Source organism: Trichosurus vulpecula, chromosome 4 (genome assembly GCF_011100635.1).
Source record: "Trichosurus vulpecula isolate mTriVul1 chromosome 4, mTriVul1.pri, whole genome shotgun sequence".
NCBI lineage: Eukaryota > Metazoa > Chordata > Mammalia > Diprotodontia > Phalangeridae > Trichosurus > Trichosurus vulpecula.
In genome coordinates this window covers 45,988,891-46,005,791 of record NC_050576.1, presented here as the reverse complement: position 1 = coordinate 46,005,791, position 16,901 = coordinate 45,988,891, and the positions used below count along the sequence as shown (strand labels likewise).

The 16,901-nt window shown below is 38.8% G+C and overlaps 1 protein-coding gene across 1 annotated transcript in view; it reads left to right on the top strand.

Moving 5' to 3' along the window:
- The window catches only part of SPATA1 (spermatogenesis associated 1), a 77,260-nt gene that overhangs the window by 53,335 nt on the left and 7,024 nt on the right, over positions 1 to 16,901 (top strand). Inside the window, exons 10-12 of the mRNA XM_036754778.1 lie at positions 9,237 to 9,345; positions 9,876 to 10,001; positions 15,265 to 15,443. Of these exons, the coding sequence (XP_036610673.1) occupies positions 9,237 to 9,345; positions 9,876 to 10,001; positions 15,265 to 15,443 (414 nt within the window). The remainder of the gene's footprint in view (positions 1 to 9,236; positions 9,346 to 9,875; positions 10,002 to 15,264; positions 15,444 to 16,901) is intronic.

Sequence of the window (16,901 nt, the reverse complement as noted above, 5' to 3'; positions counted from 1 at the left end):
CTTCAACAGATTTCTCAAGCCTCTCCTGCCATGGTGGTGTTTGGTACTTGTCCTTAGGAGTATTCTTTGATAGCTTCACCTTTCTTTTTATGGCTCTTACTATGGCAACGACTGCTACATATCCGTTGTGTGCAGGTCATGAACTGTTTTTATGTTTTTGTCGAATATTGTGGGAGAATGAGTTCATTCATGATGGACATAGCAAATGCCAGCTTTTTAAATGACTCTGTTCTGGTATAGTTGGTCTGTCAGTTGGATTCATGCTCTAAAACCCAAAGGGGATTCTGAGGAATTTCAGCCTTAGGATGCCCATCTCTTCTTGAAAATTATTTGAGTCGTGAGTATTATTTTTACCATCCTTTCCATTATTAGAATTTGTGTTAAGAGAAATTTTCAATGGCATTGGGCTCTTTAACTTTTTCCTCTTCAGATTTTAATAACTATTCAATTTCAGCTCTTATTTAACATGATCTGGGTTTAGGGATGAAGTTAATTCTTAGAATTGCTCTGCATTGGTCTATAATATGTTGTTGTCTGACTTGAAACTGAGGGTACCATTTACAAAAAGCAGTACGAAGCCCTTGCCAATAGCTGGTAAGATCAAGCTCCAGGTTTGTTATGATAGAGGACTGATCTATAATAAAAGGGTTCAAACCTTCTGTCCACTTTGTGTTCACTTGCGGTGTCCAGCAGGTGGAGTATTGCTATCTCTGGCATGTTCTGGTCTATCTTTCCTTGTGGTAGGAGAACCAGGAAGCAGCACACTCCTATTCTCCATGTGGAGCAGATTATCATCACAGTGGCTCTAATGAAGGCTAGTCTGCAACCTTAAGCTGCCCAGATGTTTTTGTGACTTTTTTCTATTTATTTATTTATTTAATTTATTTAATATATTTAGTTTTCAGCATTGATTTCCACAAGAGTTTGAATTATGAATTTTCTCCCCATTTCTACCCTCCCCCCCCACTCCAAGATGGCGTATATTCTGGTTGCCCTGTTCCCCATTCAGCCCTCCCTTCTGTTACCCCACTGCCCTCCCATCCCCTTTTCCCTTCCATTGTTATAGGGCAAGATAAATTTCTGTGCCCTATTGCCTGTGTATCTTATTTCCTAGTCGCATGCAAAAACTTTTTTTTTGTTTTTGAACATCTGTTTTTAAAACTTTGAGTTCCAAATTCTCTCCCCTCTTCCATTCCCACCCACCCTCCCTAAGAAGTGAAGCAATTCAACATACACCACATGCGTATCATTGTGTAAAACCCTTCCACAATACTCATGTTGTGAAAGACTAACTATATTTTGCGCCTTCCTAACCTATCCCCCTTTATTGAATTTTCTCCCTTGACCCTGTCCCTTTTCGAAAGTGTTTGTTTTTGATTACCTCCTCCCCCTGTCTGCCCTCCCTTCTATTGCCTCCCCCTTTTTATCTCCTTCCTCCTTCTTTCCTGTGGGATAAGATACCCAATTGAGTGTGTATGGTATTCCCTCCTCAGGTCAAATCCGATGAGAGCAAGGTTCACTCATTCCCCCTCACTTGCCCCCTCTTCCCTTCCTACAGAACTGCTTGTTCTTGCCACGTTTATGTGAGATAATCTACCCCATTCTATCTCTCCCTTTCTCCCTCTCTCAATATATTCCTGTCTCATCCCTTAATTTGATTTTTTTTTTAGATATCATCCCTTCATATTCAACTGACCCTGTGCCCTCTGTCTATATATATATATATATGTATATATATATGTATATATATATATATACACACACACATATACATATATACATACATACACACACATATATACATACATATATATATGTATGTATGTATGTATATGTATGTATATATATATATATATATATATATGCATATTCCCTTCAGCTACCCTAATACTGAGGTCTCATGAATCATACACATCATCTTTCCATGTAGGAATGTAAACAAAACAGTTCAACTTTAGTAAGGCCCTTATGATTTCTTTTTCTTGTTTACCTTTTCATGCTTCTCTTGATTCTTGTGTTTGAAAGTCAAATTTTCTATTCAGTTCTGGTCTTTTCACTGAGGAAGCTTGAAAGTCCTCCATTTCATTGAAAATCCATATTTTGCCTTGGAGCATGATACTCAGTTTTGCTGGGTAGGTTATTCTTGGTTTTAATCCTAGCTCCACTGACCTCCGGAATATTGTATTCCAAGCCCTTCGGTGCCTTAATGTAGAAGCTGCTAGATCTTGTGTTGTTCTGATTGTGTTTCCACAATACTCAAATTGTTTCTTTCTGGCTGCTTGCAGTATTTTCTTCTTGATCTAGGAGCTCTGGAATTTTTCGACAATATTCCTAGGAGTTTTCTTTTTGGGATCTATTTGAGGAGGCGATCTGTGGGTTCTTTCAATTTCTATTTTACTCTCTGGCTCTAGAATATCAGGGCAGTTCTCCTTGATAATTTCTTGAAAGATGGTATCTAGGCTCTTTTTTTGATCATGGCTTTCAGGTAGTCCAATCATTTTTAAATTATCTCTCCTGGATCTATTTTCCAGGTTAGTGGTTTTTCCAATGAGATATTTCACATTGTCTTCCACTTTTTCATTCCTTTGGTTCTGTTTTATAATATCTTGATTTCTCATCAAGTCACTAGCTTCCACTTCCTCCAATCTAATTTTTAAGGTAGTATTTTCTTCAGTGGTCTTTTGGACTTCCCTTTCCATTTGGCTAATTCTGCCTTTCAAGGCATTCTCCTCGTTGGCTTTTTGGAGCTGTTTTGACATTTGAGTTAGTCTATTTTTTAAGGTGTTTTCTTCAGTATTTTTTTCCGTATTTTTTTGGGTCTCCTTTAGCAAGTCATTGACTTGTTTTTCATGGTTTTCTCGCATCCTTCTCATTTCTCTTCCCAATTTTTCCTCTACTTCTCTAACTTGCTTTTCCAAATCCTTTTTAAGCTCTTCCATGGCCTGAGACCAGTTCATGTTTTTCTTGGAGGCTTTTGTTGTAGGCTCTTTGACTTTGTTGACTTCTTCTGTCTGTATGTTTTGGTCTTCTTTGTCACCAAAGAAAGATTCCAAAGTCTGAGACTGAATCTGAGTGCATTTTCGCTGCCTGGCCATGTTCCCAGCCAACTTACTTGACCTTGAGTTTTTCAGCAGGGTATGACTGCTTGTAGAGTAAAGAGTACTTTGTTTCAAGCTTGAGGGGATGCACTGTTGTTTTCAGAGCTATTTCTATACAGCCAGCTCTGCCACACCAGCACTCCTCCTTCCCCAAAACCACCAACCAGGACCTGACTCAGATCTTAAGCAGGGTCTGCACTCCTGCTCTGATCAGCCACTTAATTCCTCCCACCAGGTGGGCCTGGTCCAGAAGCAACTGCAGCTGTAGTTCTGTAGCTGCACCACATCTGCTGCCCCCAGGGCAGTGGCCAAACCCTGAACTCCATCCCTGCAGCTTTTCCCACTAACTTTCTCTGTTGTCTTTGGTGTTTGTGGGTTGGGAAGTCTAGTAACTGCCACAGCTCACTGATTCAGGGCGTTAAGGCCTGTTCTGCCCAGCTCCCAGTCTGGTTGGTCCTGCCACCACCCTCACTGGGCTATGCTCCCCTCTGTTCTCCTCTGCTCCCTGCCCTGTGTGGATAGACCTCACCCAGCGACCATCCAGGCTGTCCTGGGCTGGAGCCCTTCTTCCCTCTGCTATTTTGTGGGTTCTGCAGTTCTAGAATTTGTTCAGAGCCATTTTTTATAGGTTTTTGGAGGGACTTGGCGGGGAGCTCACACAAGTCCCTGCTTTCCGGCTGCCATCTTGGCTCCGCCCCCTTTTAATATATCTGTTTCTGTGACTTTTGAGAGCACTTGCATCACATTGCCTGAAGTGCTACCCCAGTCAGTCATTTTGCCCAGAGCTCAGTTCACCTGTGTTTCGGAATTCTGGGTAATCTTTCACAACTACTGTAACAGTCCCTGGTGTGCATCACTCTGGTTGTCATTCCTCTGCTTTGTCATCTCCTTCCACCACCACCCTCCACCGTGGTGGATGGATTAGGCTTTGAAGGTTGGTGGTGTTATTTTAGTTCATCTAGATCAGGTAATTATGACTAAATCAAGTTAAATAATATCTTACCACCCCTTTACTATCTCCTAATGTGTCTCCCTTCCTCTGTCCTCTCCCTATTTACAATTCATCCCTGGACTGCTTAAGTAATTTTCCTTAAGTATACATCTGAACTTGTCATTTAATAAATCCCTCCAATAAACTAGTGTTGTCACTCAGCTACTCTGTAAACTACCGTGCCCCCCCACCGCCATTCTTGGAATCAAGTATAACTCCTCTGCTTGGCACTTAGAGCCCTCCAGAGACTGCTGTGAACCTGCTTTATAGGCATTCTCCTACATCCCTCCCCTTCACACTATTATCCATTCAGACTAGCCTTTTGCTACTCTTTACACACATGACCTGTCTTCTAGCTCCCCCGTGAAGTGTTCCCAATGCCGCAATGCACTCTAACCTCACCCTCTCCTCTTTAGACCTTACTTTCCTTTAAAAGTCACCTTATGGCTTCTTTCTTCATGCCTCTTGTGTTCATTCTGACTGGGTCTGCGTTTCCTTCTCAATTATAGTGTATTCATTTTTTATTTATTCTGTATATACGTGAACATGTCTCCCCCTATAGATTGTAAATTCCTTGAGGGAAGGGACTGTTCCATTTTGTCTTTATATCCCCAGAACTTAGTACAGTGACTGGTACATGATAGATGCTTAATAAATGGATCTTGATTGATTATAAACTATTTTGTACACACTTTTGTTCTTTTTTTTATTCAAAAGGTCATTATCTATAGTAGAAGAAAAACAGAAGAAAAAGTAGGAGTGAAGTAGGTTTGCCCTCTTTCCTCCCTCAGTTCTCATTATTCTAGGACTGCTGGAATGTGCATCACTTTTTTCATCTGCCTCTTTGTGTCCATCTTCCATTTTCCTTAGTCTTTCAAGGATCCTTGACAATAGCTCAGGATTGCATCTACCTATTTGCATTTTTGTCCTGTCCTTTCCAATTCAAAGATTATGAAGTGAAATAATAGGCAATTCTTTCTTTCTCTATTCAATTATCATTGTAGCACCTGCCCTAAAGAGCAGTCCTAACCCTGTTCTGTTCCTAGGCCCTTTCTTAGTAGAGCTCTAAAAAACCCTTTTTGTTATCACTTATTTTCCTTGTCCTTGTCCGCAGTGCTCTCAGATTTCTTGCGTCTGGCACTTTTCTTACTGCCCTGCTTTGTTTTTCTGTTTGTTCTGTTACCTTCCATACATTTTTTAAAAGTCTCAGTTGGTCAATAGGTGCCCTGTTTATCCACATCAGTCTTTTTGGACAGCTGCCCCTTTTTCTCCTCAGGGGAATTTTTTCTATTTATGTCTTCAGAATATCGTTCTCAAGAGCTTCCCTTCCCCTCTACATTGACTCCCTTTGTAGAATTTTAGTCTATTGAATCCTGCCTATGCTTTCTATAAACTTTATGTGACCTCTTCTCCTAAATCTAAGACACTTGTCAGAGTAGCACCTACTTACCTCTTCTCTATCCCAAATTCTAAGATGTAGTGGTTACATCTCATGGTTCCCATCATTTTTACCCAACCAAACAGATGCTCTTTGTTGGTAAGACAATTCAAGAATAAAATTTCCCCTTTTTGGTTCCTGTATCTTTCTGAGGATGAAATTATCATCCTCAGGCAAATCAAGAAATTATTAGCTACTCTTCTTTGGTTTAAAAAAGCCCTTACTTTTAAATTTAGAATTTAAAATCAATTAAAATGAGCTCTTCCACATACACAATAGAATAGAGAGGGTTGTGGAGAAAATTGAAACTTTTGTGTATAGCTTGACTTTCCTTTAAAATATATAATAAATTCAACATGTTACCTTTCATGCTGTCTTGATTGTTTGGGATTCCTTCTGGCCTCCCTTCTGTTCTCTTCTGGACATTTAAGAACATTTTTCAATGACCTATTTTTCTTCTTTTTCTTTTCTTTTTTCCTTTCTTTTCTTTCTTTCCTTTTCTTCTCTCTCCCCTCTCTCTCTCTCTCTCCTCTCTCTCTCCCCCTCTCTCTCTTTCCCTCCCTCCCTCTCTCTCTCTCTCTCTCTCTCTCTCTCTCTCTCTCTCTCTCTCCCTCTCTCTCCCTTTTTTGCAATTTAATTGCTAGCTCTCCACCTCTCCCTGCCCCCACCAAAGTGAAAAGGAAAAAATAAGAACAAAAGCTTCCTAACAGGTATTCACATTTGAGCAAAACCAATTCTCACAAATTTTGTGTTTGAAGGTGTATGTCTGCAACTTGAATCCATCGCTTCTCTGTCAGGAGTGGGAGCGCTCACTTTTGGGCAGCAAGAGCAATCCTATAAAAAGAAAAAAGAACAATTCTATAGCTAGCTGGAGTCACTCCTAACAATGCCTCCATGCCAGGCCTGTGATGTGTTATCCAAATTCCACTTGTTTTGTCTTTCTATCCAAGTGGCATATGATATATGGAAGTCACTACTTTGTCTCTGTTTCTGTCTCCAGTGATACTTGTCTCAGTGCCCCTCACCATCTTTCCCCCTTCTGATTGTCTATATTGACGTGATTATATCTTAAGATACAGTGCTACTCTCCTTAATCAGTAAATATTTACCAAATGTTTGCTGTGTGCTGGACACTGGCTAACCTCTTGAGATACAGCAGAAGATAGTCCTTACCCTCAAATAGCTACACCTTTATGGGAGAGACAACAAACAAATATATACAAACAAGATATGTGCAAGATAAATAAGAAATAATTAACAGAGAAGGTACTAGAATTAGGAGGGATTGGGGAAGGTTTCCTGTACAAGATGAGATTTTTAGTTGGGACTTAAAGGAATCCAGGGAGGTTGGTAGGCAGAGATGAGAGTGTTCCAAGCATGAGGGATGGCCAGAGAAAATGCTCAGAGACAAGAGATGGGTGTCTTGTTTCTCAAACAGCCAGAAGGCTAGTGTCACAGAGTTGAAGAGTATGTAGTGGGGAGTGAGGTGCAAGAACACTAGAAAGGGAGGAGAGAGCAAGGTTATAGGGCATTTTACATTTGATCCTGATGGCACTAGGGAGCCAGTAGAGTTTATTGGCTGGTCAGACCTACACTTCAGGAAAACCATTAGTGGACAAATGGAGGATGCATTAAAGTAGGGAGAGACTTGAGGCAGGCAGAACCACCTGAAGACTGTTGCAATAATTGAGGAATGAGGTGATGAGGGCCTGCGGCAGGTGGATGGCGGTATCAGAGGAGAGAAGAGTGAATGTAGGAGACATGTTACAAAGGTAAAATCAACAGGCCTTGGCAGCAGGCTGGATATGGGGGAAGGTGAGAGAGAGTGAGGAATGAAGGATGACACCCAGATTCTGAGACTGAGAGCATGGTGTTACCCCCTACAGTAATAGGGAAGATCAGAGAGGGAGAGGACTTAGGGAGAAAGATGAGTTCTGTTTTGGACATACTGAGTTTAAGATGTCTACTAGATGTCTAGTTTGAGGTGTTGGAAATGCAAGATTGGAGGTCAGCAGAGAGGTTGGGTCAGCATAGAGATGGTAATTAAATCCATGGTTTTTGCTGAGATCACTAAGTGAAGTGTATAGATGGAGAAGAGAAGAGGGCCCAGGAGAGAACCCTGTGGGACACCTGTGGTTGGAGGGAGTGAGCTGGTTCCAGCAAAGAAGACTCCCTGAGTTTACCTTTCCTGTTTCATTTTAGTAAAGAATATCCCTCCAGAGCCCTTTCCAATCAAGATTCTTAACCCATCAAGTCTCTGTCATACCTATGAGGTCAAATTGGCTTGCTTGTATTCAGATCACTAGTTCAATTGTTTATACAAATACTTTTTGTTTGGGAATAAACATTTGATGCCAGGAATTTCAATATTGGTTCCTTAATTATGTCTGCTGGGAGCCTCCAGATGTTTCTGATGCGATTGTTCCTATATCATAACTACTCTCTGTGGCATTGAGCTTGGAGAATCTACAAAGGATGTTTTCTTCTCTTTTTTATTTTCTTTTAAGGCTCCAAGACTTGTATTTACATTAGTAGCAACCCTTGTTAGGTGCATTCCATTTCTTTTCAGGATCCTGTTATTTCTGTATTTGAACTTATGTTCCAGAAGACATTCAGTTCAATCTTGACCTTGTTTGAAAGCAAATTCTTTTCCAGGCCATCCTGCTCCTAAATTTTCTCCATCCTTTAGGCAAAGGAGATAGAATTCAAAGCAGTTCTCTCACTCATTTTGGTGACAGGGATGGCACACAATACTCATTCTACCGGACATCTAGGAGAATGAATTCAAACGGTTTTCTTCTGCCACATAAATTATTTCAAGAAGGAAGGTGTTTTTGAAAGTACATTTACTTAAACAGCCAATTAGTAAATTGGCATAGCTAAAGGAGGTTCAGGGTGAGGCAAAGACAAGCAGGACAGTTTTAGAACTACTGAGTCAATCTGTTATGTGCTTACAAATTACAGACTGTATGAAATAGAGATTAATGGTTTTGTTATATATTCCTTTTTTGTTCTTTATATGTGTAAATTCCCATGTGTGGTAATATTTGTCAAGCTCATAAAAAATCAATGCATAATATTAATTGGTACAGTCATCAGTTAATACACTTTGTCCAATGAGGCAACTTATTTTGGGGAATGTTTGCAGAAACTGGGACAGTTTTTTGGAATATTTGCAAACAGTGATTTATTTTTAATTCCTTATAATAGCAAATGTCAACCCTCCAAATTTTCTTTGATTCTGTAATTTTGAAGGAATGCAGTTTGGCTTCAGTGTATTTGCCTTGTGTAAGAGACCAATAATCTAAGAGAAGAAACTTCCTTATTTTTGGTGTTTATGGCCTATTCCCATCCCTGATGACACTTTTGGATCTGGACAACTGGGACAAGGATGTGCTTAGAAGCAGGTTCTTGGAGGGTGCACATGCAATGCAGGCCATAGTGTCGGGCTGTTTTGTCTCCTCTTTGATGTTTTACTTGTATCAGCACTCCGTGAGGTCACCCCACTACCCCAGAATATGCATCTGTCTGCATTGCCTATACTTGGATGCTTAGGTCTGCACCGTAACTATTTAACATAACTGATGTTGGACAATATTACAAAGATTTTGCATCTGAATAGCAACTTGGGTAATTTGTTAATGGGGAATTTTTTCTCTTGACAAATATTTCAAGAAAGATCCCTGCTGTGCATTTTGTTTGGTTACAGTTAGGTGACGAAGATTATGACAAGCCATCGGGTCCTTCTGCTCCTCCTTTGCTACCCCTCCTTGCTTTTGCTCCAGGAATACTTGAAACCTCTGTGTTACAAAATGAGAGTAAGTACTGTGAGATTCCATCATGTAGGTGACTAAGAAGTGAAGCTCAAAGAAATGCCCTGTTAATTATTAGTAAATAATGTTGCTACATTAAAAATAGATGCTAAATCTGATTTTCCTTATTTAATTAAAGTCTTATATTTTCCACCCCAATATTTATTAAAGTAACTCACTTTAAAAATGTAAGCATGGCCACTTGCCATTGAAACAGTGTCTAATATGTGACTGCATTTGTAGTTCCATATATACATTTTAATGAAAAGAATTAGAATGTACTCCCAGAATACGTGCTTTATAAATCCTGTGAATGCAAATGTATTTCATTTGGATGGTTCTCACCTTCCCTTTATGTATTACTTTCTATATATCATGTTCAGAACCTGAGATGGAACATTTGCCATGGAGGTAAATAAATACTGTATAGTCACAAAGAAAATAACTGTCAAGGTGTGGTTTGTTTTTCTAACTGGGGAAGACTTTGGCCTCCTTAAGCTTCCAGATATTTATGAATGTGGTTTGCACTTCCTTAGGATTCAAGATTATGCAACAAATGAAGCAAGTAAAGGAAGAAAGATGTCATTTGGAAGAGACGAGAGAAGAACTGTTGAAAAAAGTTAAAACTTTATTTGAACAAAGCAAAATGAAAAGATATCGTGGTATACTTATTAGATCTCTTATAGCAAACATAATATTTAAGGCTTGCACTGTTAAAATAAACATAAAATTTAATTAGTGTTTCATTGTTTTTAGTATCATAGCATTTGGTACAAGATTAAAACAGTTGTACCTAATGAAGTTTAGAAGTACCCCTCTGCCCCCATCACTTGTTTTACAGGGGTATAATATAAAATATGATAGTCATATTTTGTCTTACCATTCTATCAATGACCTTCCAACAGATAACACAAAATCAAAATAAAATAATGTCACATAGTAATGGTGTATGTAGCCAGATTCAAACCACAAGCTAGTGATAAATGTTCAGATGTAATCCTTCATGTTATTTTTAAAAGTATGAAAAACGTGTTACATGGGGACACTGTACATATCATCAGGAAGTGACATGCAAAGATCTAATGCCCCTCAAATGGAATTTTCCCCAAAAAGTTGGTGTACTGCTTTAGGAATTGCAGGTCTTGTGTTCTCTATTGGATGAAGTAAGTCAGCAAAGTCGTTTTCAGTGTGACCTTAAGCAAGAGTGTCTCCAATCTTATACCCCGGGGATCTGTGCTTGTTCTCTGCCATTTGATATTTTTATCAGTGATTTAGACACAGGTGTATAGACAGCATCCCTGTCAAAGGTGGAGATGACACCCATCAGTGAGCACACTAACACCCTGGAAGACAGAATTAGAATCCAAACTGAACTTGACAGGCTAGGTCATTGGGCAGAATCTCAGAATGTGAAATGTCATAGTGATAAATGTAAAATCCTACGCTTGCGTTCAAAAGATTAACTTTATAGGTAGAAGATGCTGTCTTCTACCATGGTCAGATAGTTTGTTGTTTAAAAAAAAGATCTGGGTGTTTCAGTAAGCTGCAAGATCAATATGATCAACAGTGGTGTATTGAAGCCCCAAGAGGTAATCCATTGTTTGACTAATTTGAGAGGCATAGGTTTCAAGCATAAGGAGGCTTCCCTGCGCTCTGTCCTGCTCAGACCTTATCTGAACTTTGTTGGGTTCTGGATACCACAGAACATAAAGGACGTTGATAAGTTGGAGAATATTCAGAGAAAGACAATTAGAATGACCTCAAATTCTGAAAGAACTGGGAGAAGACTAAGAAGCAACATGGCAGCTGTTTTCAAGTATTTGAAGGGCTGTCCTATGGAAGAGGGATTAGAAATGTACCACACGGTCCCCTAGGGAGGGCGTAGGAGCAATGGGTAGAACGTCAAAGAGGCTGATTTAGATTAGAGTGCCTAACCACTAGAATAATCCCAAAGTGAGCTGGGCAGCCATGGGAAGTGGCAGGTTTCCCTGACCGCCACCATAACTGGAGTCCTCAAGAAAATGTGAGATGACCCCTTATCAAGTATTTTTTAGTGGGGACTCTTTGAGGTATGGATTAGATGACTTAGCTACTGAGATCCTTTCCACATCTGAAATTCTTTGAAAATTCCTCTGAAATAAAGCTACCTTACACAAACACACACACACACACACACACACGTATATATGTATGTGTATGTATATATGTATGTTTGTACCCATATATATGTAGCTAACATTGATAGAGTACTTACTATATTATGTGTCAGACTCTGTGCTAAGTGCTTTGCAATTATTGTCATTTGATCCTGCCAACAACCCTGGGAGGCAGGTGCTATTATTTTCCACCTTTTGTTGTTGAGGGAACTGAGGCAAACAGAGGTTAAGTGACTTCTCTAGGGTCACACAGCTAATAAGTGTCTGAGGCTGAATTTGAACTCAGATCTTCCTGATTCCAAGCCCAGTGTTCTGTCTGCTGCTGCCAGCTGCATGGGACTGGATATGAGTTTAGAGCGGAGTCTAGATACCGGTAGAATGTAAGCTCCCTGAGAGGAGGGATTGTAAATGTCTTCTTTATAGCCCCAGAGTTTATAACAGTATCTTTGCACATAGTGTCCACTAAAAAAAAAACCAGAAACCGTTTATTGAATTGTATTCATAGCCTTGTTTTACCTCTTTTGTCAGTTTTACAACACTGGGCAAGTCATTTTACTTTAGGGGTCTCATTTGTCCTCTCTATGATATATATGCATATATATGATGTAATATATATAATTGATATATATTGATTAATATATATATATATGATATAATAGATAATCTCTAATCTATTATAATAATCTCTAAGGTCCTTTCTGGTTCTAGAATTCTATAAATCTATTTCATTCTACTACATTAAGAAGAAAGGGCTATTCAAAAAATATCAACCCTAACTGAGGTTTCCACTCAGATTAGGGAGATGAAATTTTTTTATGATTTATTTTTTCATGTAGAAATTTAACAGTTTTGTTTAAGGCACTAAAGATCTAGTGGAAAGAATGTAGAACTCCTTGTTGACTTTTATTAAGAACTGAATCATCTACCACCAGAAACATTAAAATACACAAATAAAAGGTGGTGAGAGGATTGTACATGTAGCTATAAACATCTGCTCTCTAAAGTTCATTTTTAAAAGTGTATATTAAATTTAGCAAGGTAGTAAAAAATTGCCTTGTTTCTTCCCTTTTAAAATTTTTTGCTTTATTCTCACTTCTTTTTTTCTTATAGTTTCCCTCTGCCTCACATCCCCTACCCCAATATAGCCCACCCACCCTCGTAACATATACAGTATAGTCAAACAAAACATATCATTACATCCCCCATGTCTGAAAACACAGGACTCATTTTGCACCTCTAACACATTCTTCTCGTTCTTGCTGGTAAGGGGAAGACAAAATTTCCCCTAACTTTTCTGAAGCCACGGTTGTTTATTGCATTGATTAGAGCTCTTAAGTTTTTCAAGTTGGTTTTCCAGTACCTTATTGTGGTCTTTGTGTAGCTTGATCTCCTGGTGCTGCTAACTTAAATCTGTATCAGTTCATGCAAATCTTCCCAAATTTTTCTAGACTTTTCACATATCATTTTTTATAGCACAGTAATGTTGGATCACTTTCACTTATCATTATTTGTTCAGGCCATTACCTAGTTGAATGGGCATCCATTTTGTTTCTAATGCTTTGCCACCACAGAAAAGTGCTACTTTAAATTTTTTTTGTACACATTGGCCCTCTTTCTTTGTCTTTGACCCTTTAGAGTTCAGGCCTTCCAGGGGTTTTGTGGGTTTAAAGGGTATGATACAATTATTGACTCTTTGGATAGAGTTCCAAATTGTTTTCGTAAACTGTATGAACAATTCACAGCTCAATCCACAGTGAATTAGTATGCCTGTCATCCCAAAGCCCCTCCAAAATTTGACATTTTCATCTTTTGTCATTTTTGCCAATCTGGTGGTAGTGAGGAGAAATCTAAGAGTTTTCATTGTTCTTATTCATAATTTGGAGCCATTTTTCCTTTTTTGTGGATAGCTTGCATTTCTTCCTTTGTAAACTGCCTGTTGATATTCTTTGACCACTTATTTTGGGGGGAGTAGTTTTTGTTTTTGTGTGCATTTATATCAAGGACACACACACACACACACACACACACACATATAGTATATAGTATCAGAACTTCATCAGAGATACCTACTGTTTGATTTTTCCCAATTAACTGACCTTTTTCTAATCCTAGTTTGTATATTCTCACATGACTTTTCAATTTTATGTAATCAAAATTATCCATTTTTTCTTTGTTCACCACCATCCCATGTTTAGTTAAGAATGCTTCCTTTAACCATAGTTTTGAAACTTACCTTCCTTCTTTCTCCTCTCTTTATATATACACACACACATATATTTATATATACATATGTACATATGTGTATATGTATGTATAATGTGACCTTTTATATATGTCAAGTATCTATTTGGAGATTATTGTGGTAGATGGTGTAAGATCTTACTCTAAACCTATTTTTTCAGTACACCACTTCATGTAATTCAATTCACAGAACATTTGAGATCTGGTTCCAAATTCCCAAATAGTTATGTGACTTTAAGCAAGTTATGTTTTGTAACATTTTTCCTTTCTGTAACATGTGAATAGTATAGCTCCTTCTTATGACCTCACAAAGGTTCTAAAAAAATGAAATTATATTTTCCAAATGAGGGCAAAGAGGTAGGTAGGGTCTACAGCTGGGACTGTGATTTCTTTGGAACTCCTAATGTGCAAACTCCCTCCGCTGGTGTAGACTGGCAACTCTTCTGTACCTTATAATTACTAAAAGTTGCCTGGATCCCTGAGAGAGGTTAAGTGAATTGCCCATGATCACAGAGGAAGGAGGTGAACTCATACCTTGCTGATTCCAAGGTCAACTCTCTATTCACTATACTTCCCTACCTCTCAGAAATTTAAGAAAAAAAGTTTCTGTGAAGGGCTTACTTTCAGTAGATGTAGGAAGATTGCTGCTTCTATGTGTCTAGAAGCTTGTCCTCTGTGAAGGATCTAGCACCAAGTCCCCCAGGAGCACAAATCATGTTTGTAAAATCAGCAACAGTATTTTCCTAAGTTTTATCATATATCGAAATAACGGTTCCTTAACAAATAGTCATTCAGGTATAATGCCATATAAAGCACTATTACTGAGATTCAAATGACTAAATGTTGGTGAGAAAGTAAATGGAGGACAAACAGGAAAAAAGAGAATACAACAGCATCTTGGAAATATGAATATTCATCCATTTCAACAGTGTTTATACCATGATAAAATGAACCCCGCCCCCACCAAAGATTCATCATAGTGGTGGACGTTTAACATAGTCTTTAACATAGACTTTTGACAAGTCTCTTAGATACCAGTGGGGCTGAATCTGTTAACTTCACAATCATAAGAAGGATGAAGATCTAGCTCCCAAAAAGATAATTATTCATTGACTAATACAGACATAGCTAGTCAGCCATGATGAACTCCAATGGAAAACCCCCTGGAATGGGATAGTGCATCTTTTACTTTCATGGGACAAGATAAATAGATAATGACCTCAAACTATCTTGTGAAAAAGAATCAGTAGAAAAGAACTTTTAATATAATTATCATTTTTAGTATTTGCTATTAGTGATTTCCAGAAAGGGAGGATTCAGTCAGAAGTCTTGAGTTCTGGTCCTCACTTTGCTACTGTGTGACTGTGGACAAATTACTTAAACTTTACGTACCTCAGTTTCCTTATCTGTAACATGAAGGGGATCAATTGTTCTAATTATTAATAATATTAATTATTATTATTGAACTGTTAAGCTGTACAAGTATGTGATAATATAAGTTGAATACCAATTTTGCTTTTATTCATAGCCCAGGAAGCTTGGAAGAAAAAATATTTTGAAACCAAGAAAATCACAGCTTCGTTGGAGGAAGTTTTAACTAAACTTCAAGAAGATTTAGAACTTTATTATAAAAAATTGCTCATGCAGCTAGAAGCTAGGGAGATCAAGATGCGGCCAAAGAATTTGGCAAATGTGGAAGACTCAAAGGTACAATAATTCACGGCCCTTTGGTAATTTTTCTATTTCAGATGGATTTTTTTTTAAGAGTGTGTACATTGGAACTGCTAATATTCCTCTTCGGGGACATATTTATAACCTGATAACACCACAGTTTAAATTGATTTTTGAATGTTACTTTTAACTTAGATCAATTCATAGTTCCATTAAATATTTCTGACTCTTAGTAGATTGGAAGTTATGGTATGCTGTCTTTTTAACATTTTTAGCACTTTCTCAGAACTTTTACAGAACAAAACCTTAGCCACTTTCCTTTCATTCTCCAGGGCAGAGGTCCACCAGGTTATATCCTCCATTAAATAAATCTTAGTGAATACTGTGGACTACTGTAATTTACCAGGTGGTCCAAGATTAAAAGCTAGAAGTACCAGTCTCAGACGGTGATTGCATTTGGGGTTGGAGGGTGTAAGTCCTTTGAGAATTAACAAGGTATCATGACCTGGGCACATTTACCATCTTTGCACTCAAAGTTTAGAACAGTAATACAGTGAGGTTTAAGATCCAGCAAAGGTCCTTTACAGGAAAGTTCAAGATAAGTGTAATAAACAAATGAATGAATAAATAAACAAATAAACCCAAGCAGAAAGTTGGAATTAGAGGCCAACAAATGTTCTGAAATCACTCATGTAGAGGCCTGAACCGAGCTGGCAGATCAGGCTCCACAATTGCCTCATCAGGGAGCTCCCTATTGGCTCAACATGTTTCGCTTCCTTGCCTTTGCTGAATGGACTCCTGAACTGGCCTTGGTACAGGGCCTGCACACTGAGGAGGGATCTTGAGTAGGGAGAAAAACCAGTAGAACCGCGGGAAAAGGTCCCTAAAACTTATTGTCATTCCCCTTAAAAATAAGTGCTTAGGGTTCAGCTAAATGAGGAGCTTAGTCACCCTGCCCCTTCCATACTGGCCTAACACACCTGCCAGTCATTTCCTAGGGCACAGGCCCAACTCTTTCACTCCCAGTCCAGGACCTCCCAGGCCTCCCTGTTGTCTGACGTTTAGGGCTCTCTACGATGTAGCCCAGGTCTGCTTTTACAGCCTTAGGCCACATTCCTTCCATTCATCTGCAGGGTTCCAGGCTGAGGATACTTTCTCCCATCTCTGTGCATTCACGAGGGCTGTGCCTTATTCCTGGGCTTCGTTCCCTCCTGTCTCTGCCTGTTGAAATCCTTTTTCTTCAAGGTTCAACTCAAGGAACATCTCCCAAGTGAAGCTTTCCTTGTTTACCTCAGCAAAAAGTGCCCTTTACCTCCTCAAATCCCAGTCATTGCCTTCTCCTTATACTCCACCCGGTAAAACGGAGGCCCTACAGCCATTTTTCCTCTTGTGTCTTCCGAGTGTTCACAGTGACCTGCACGTCGTAGGTGTTTAATTAATATTTGTTAATGTTAATTAGCTTGAACCAGAACAATTACATTTTCTCTTATGGAA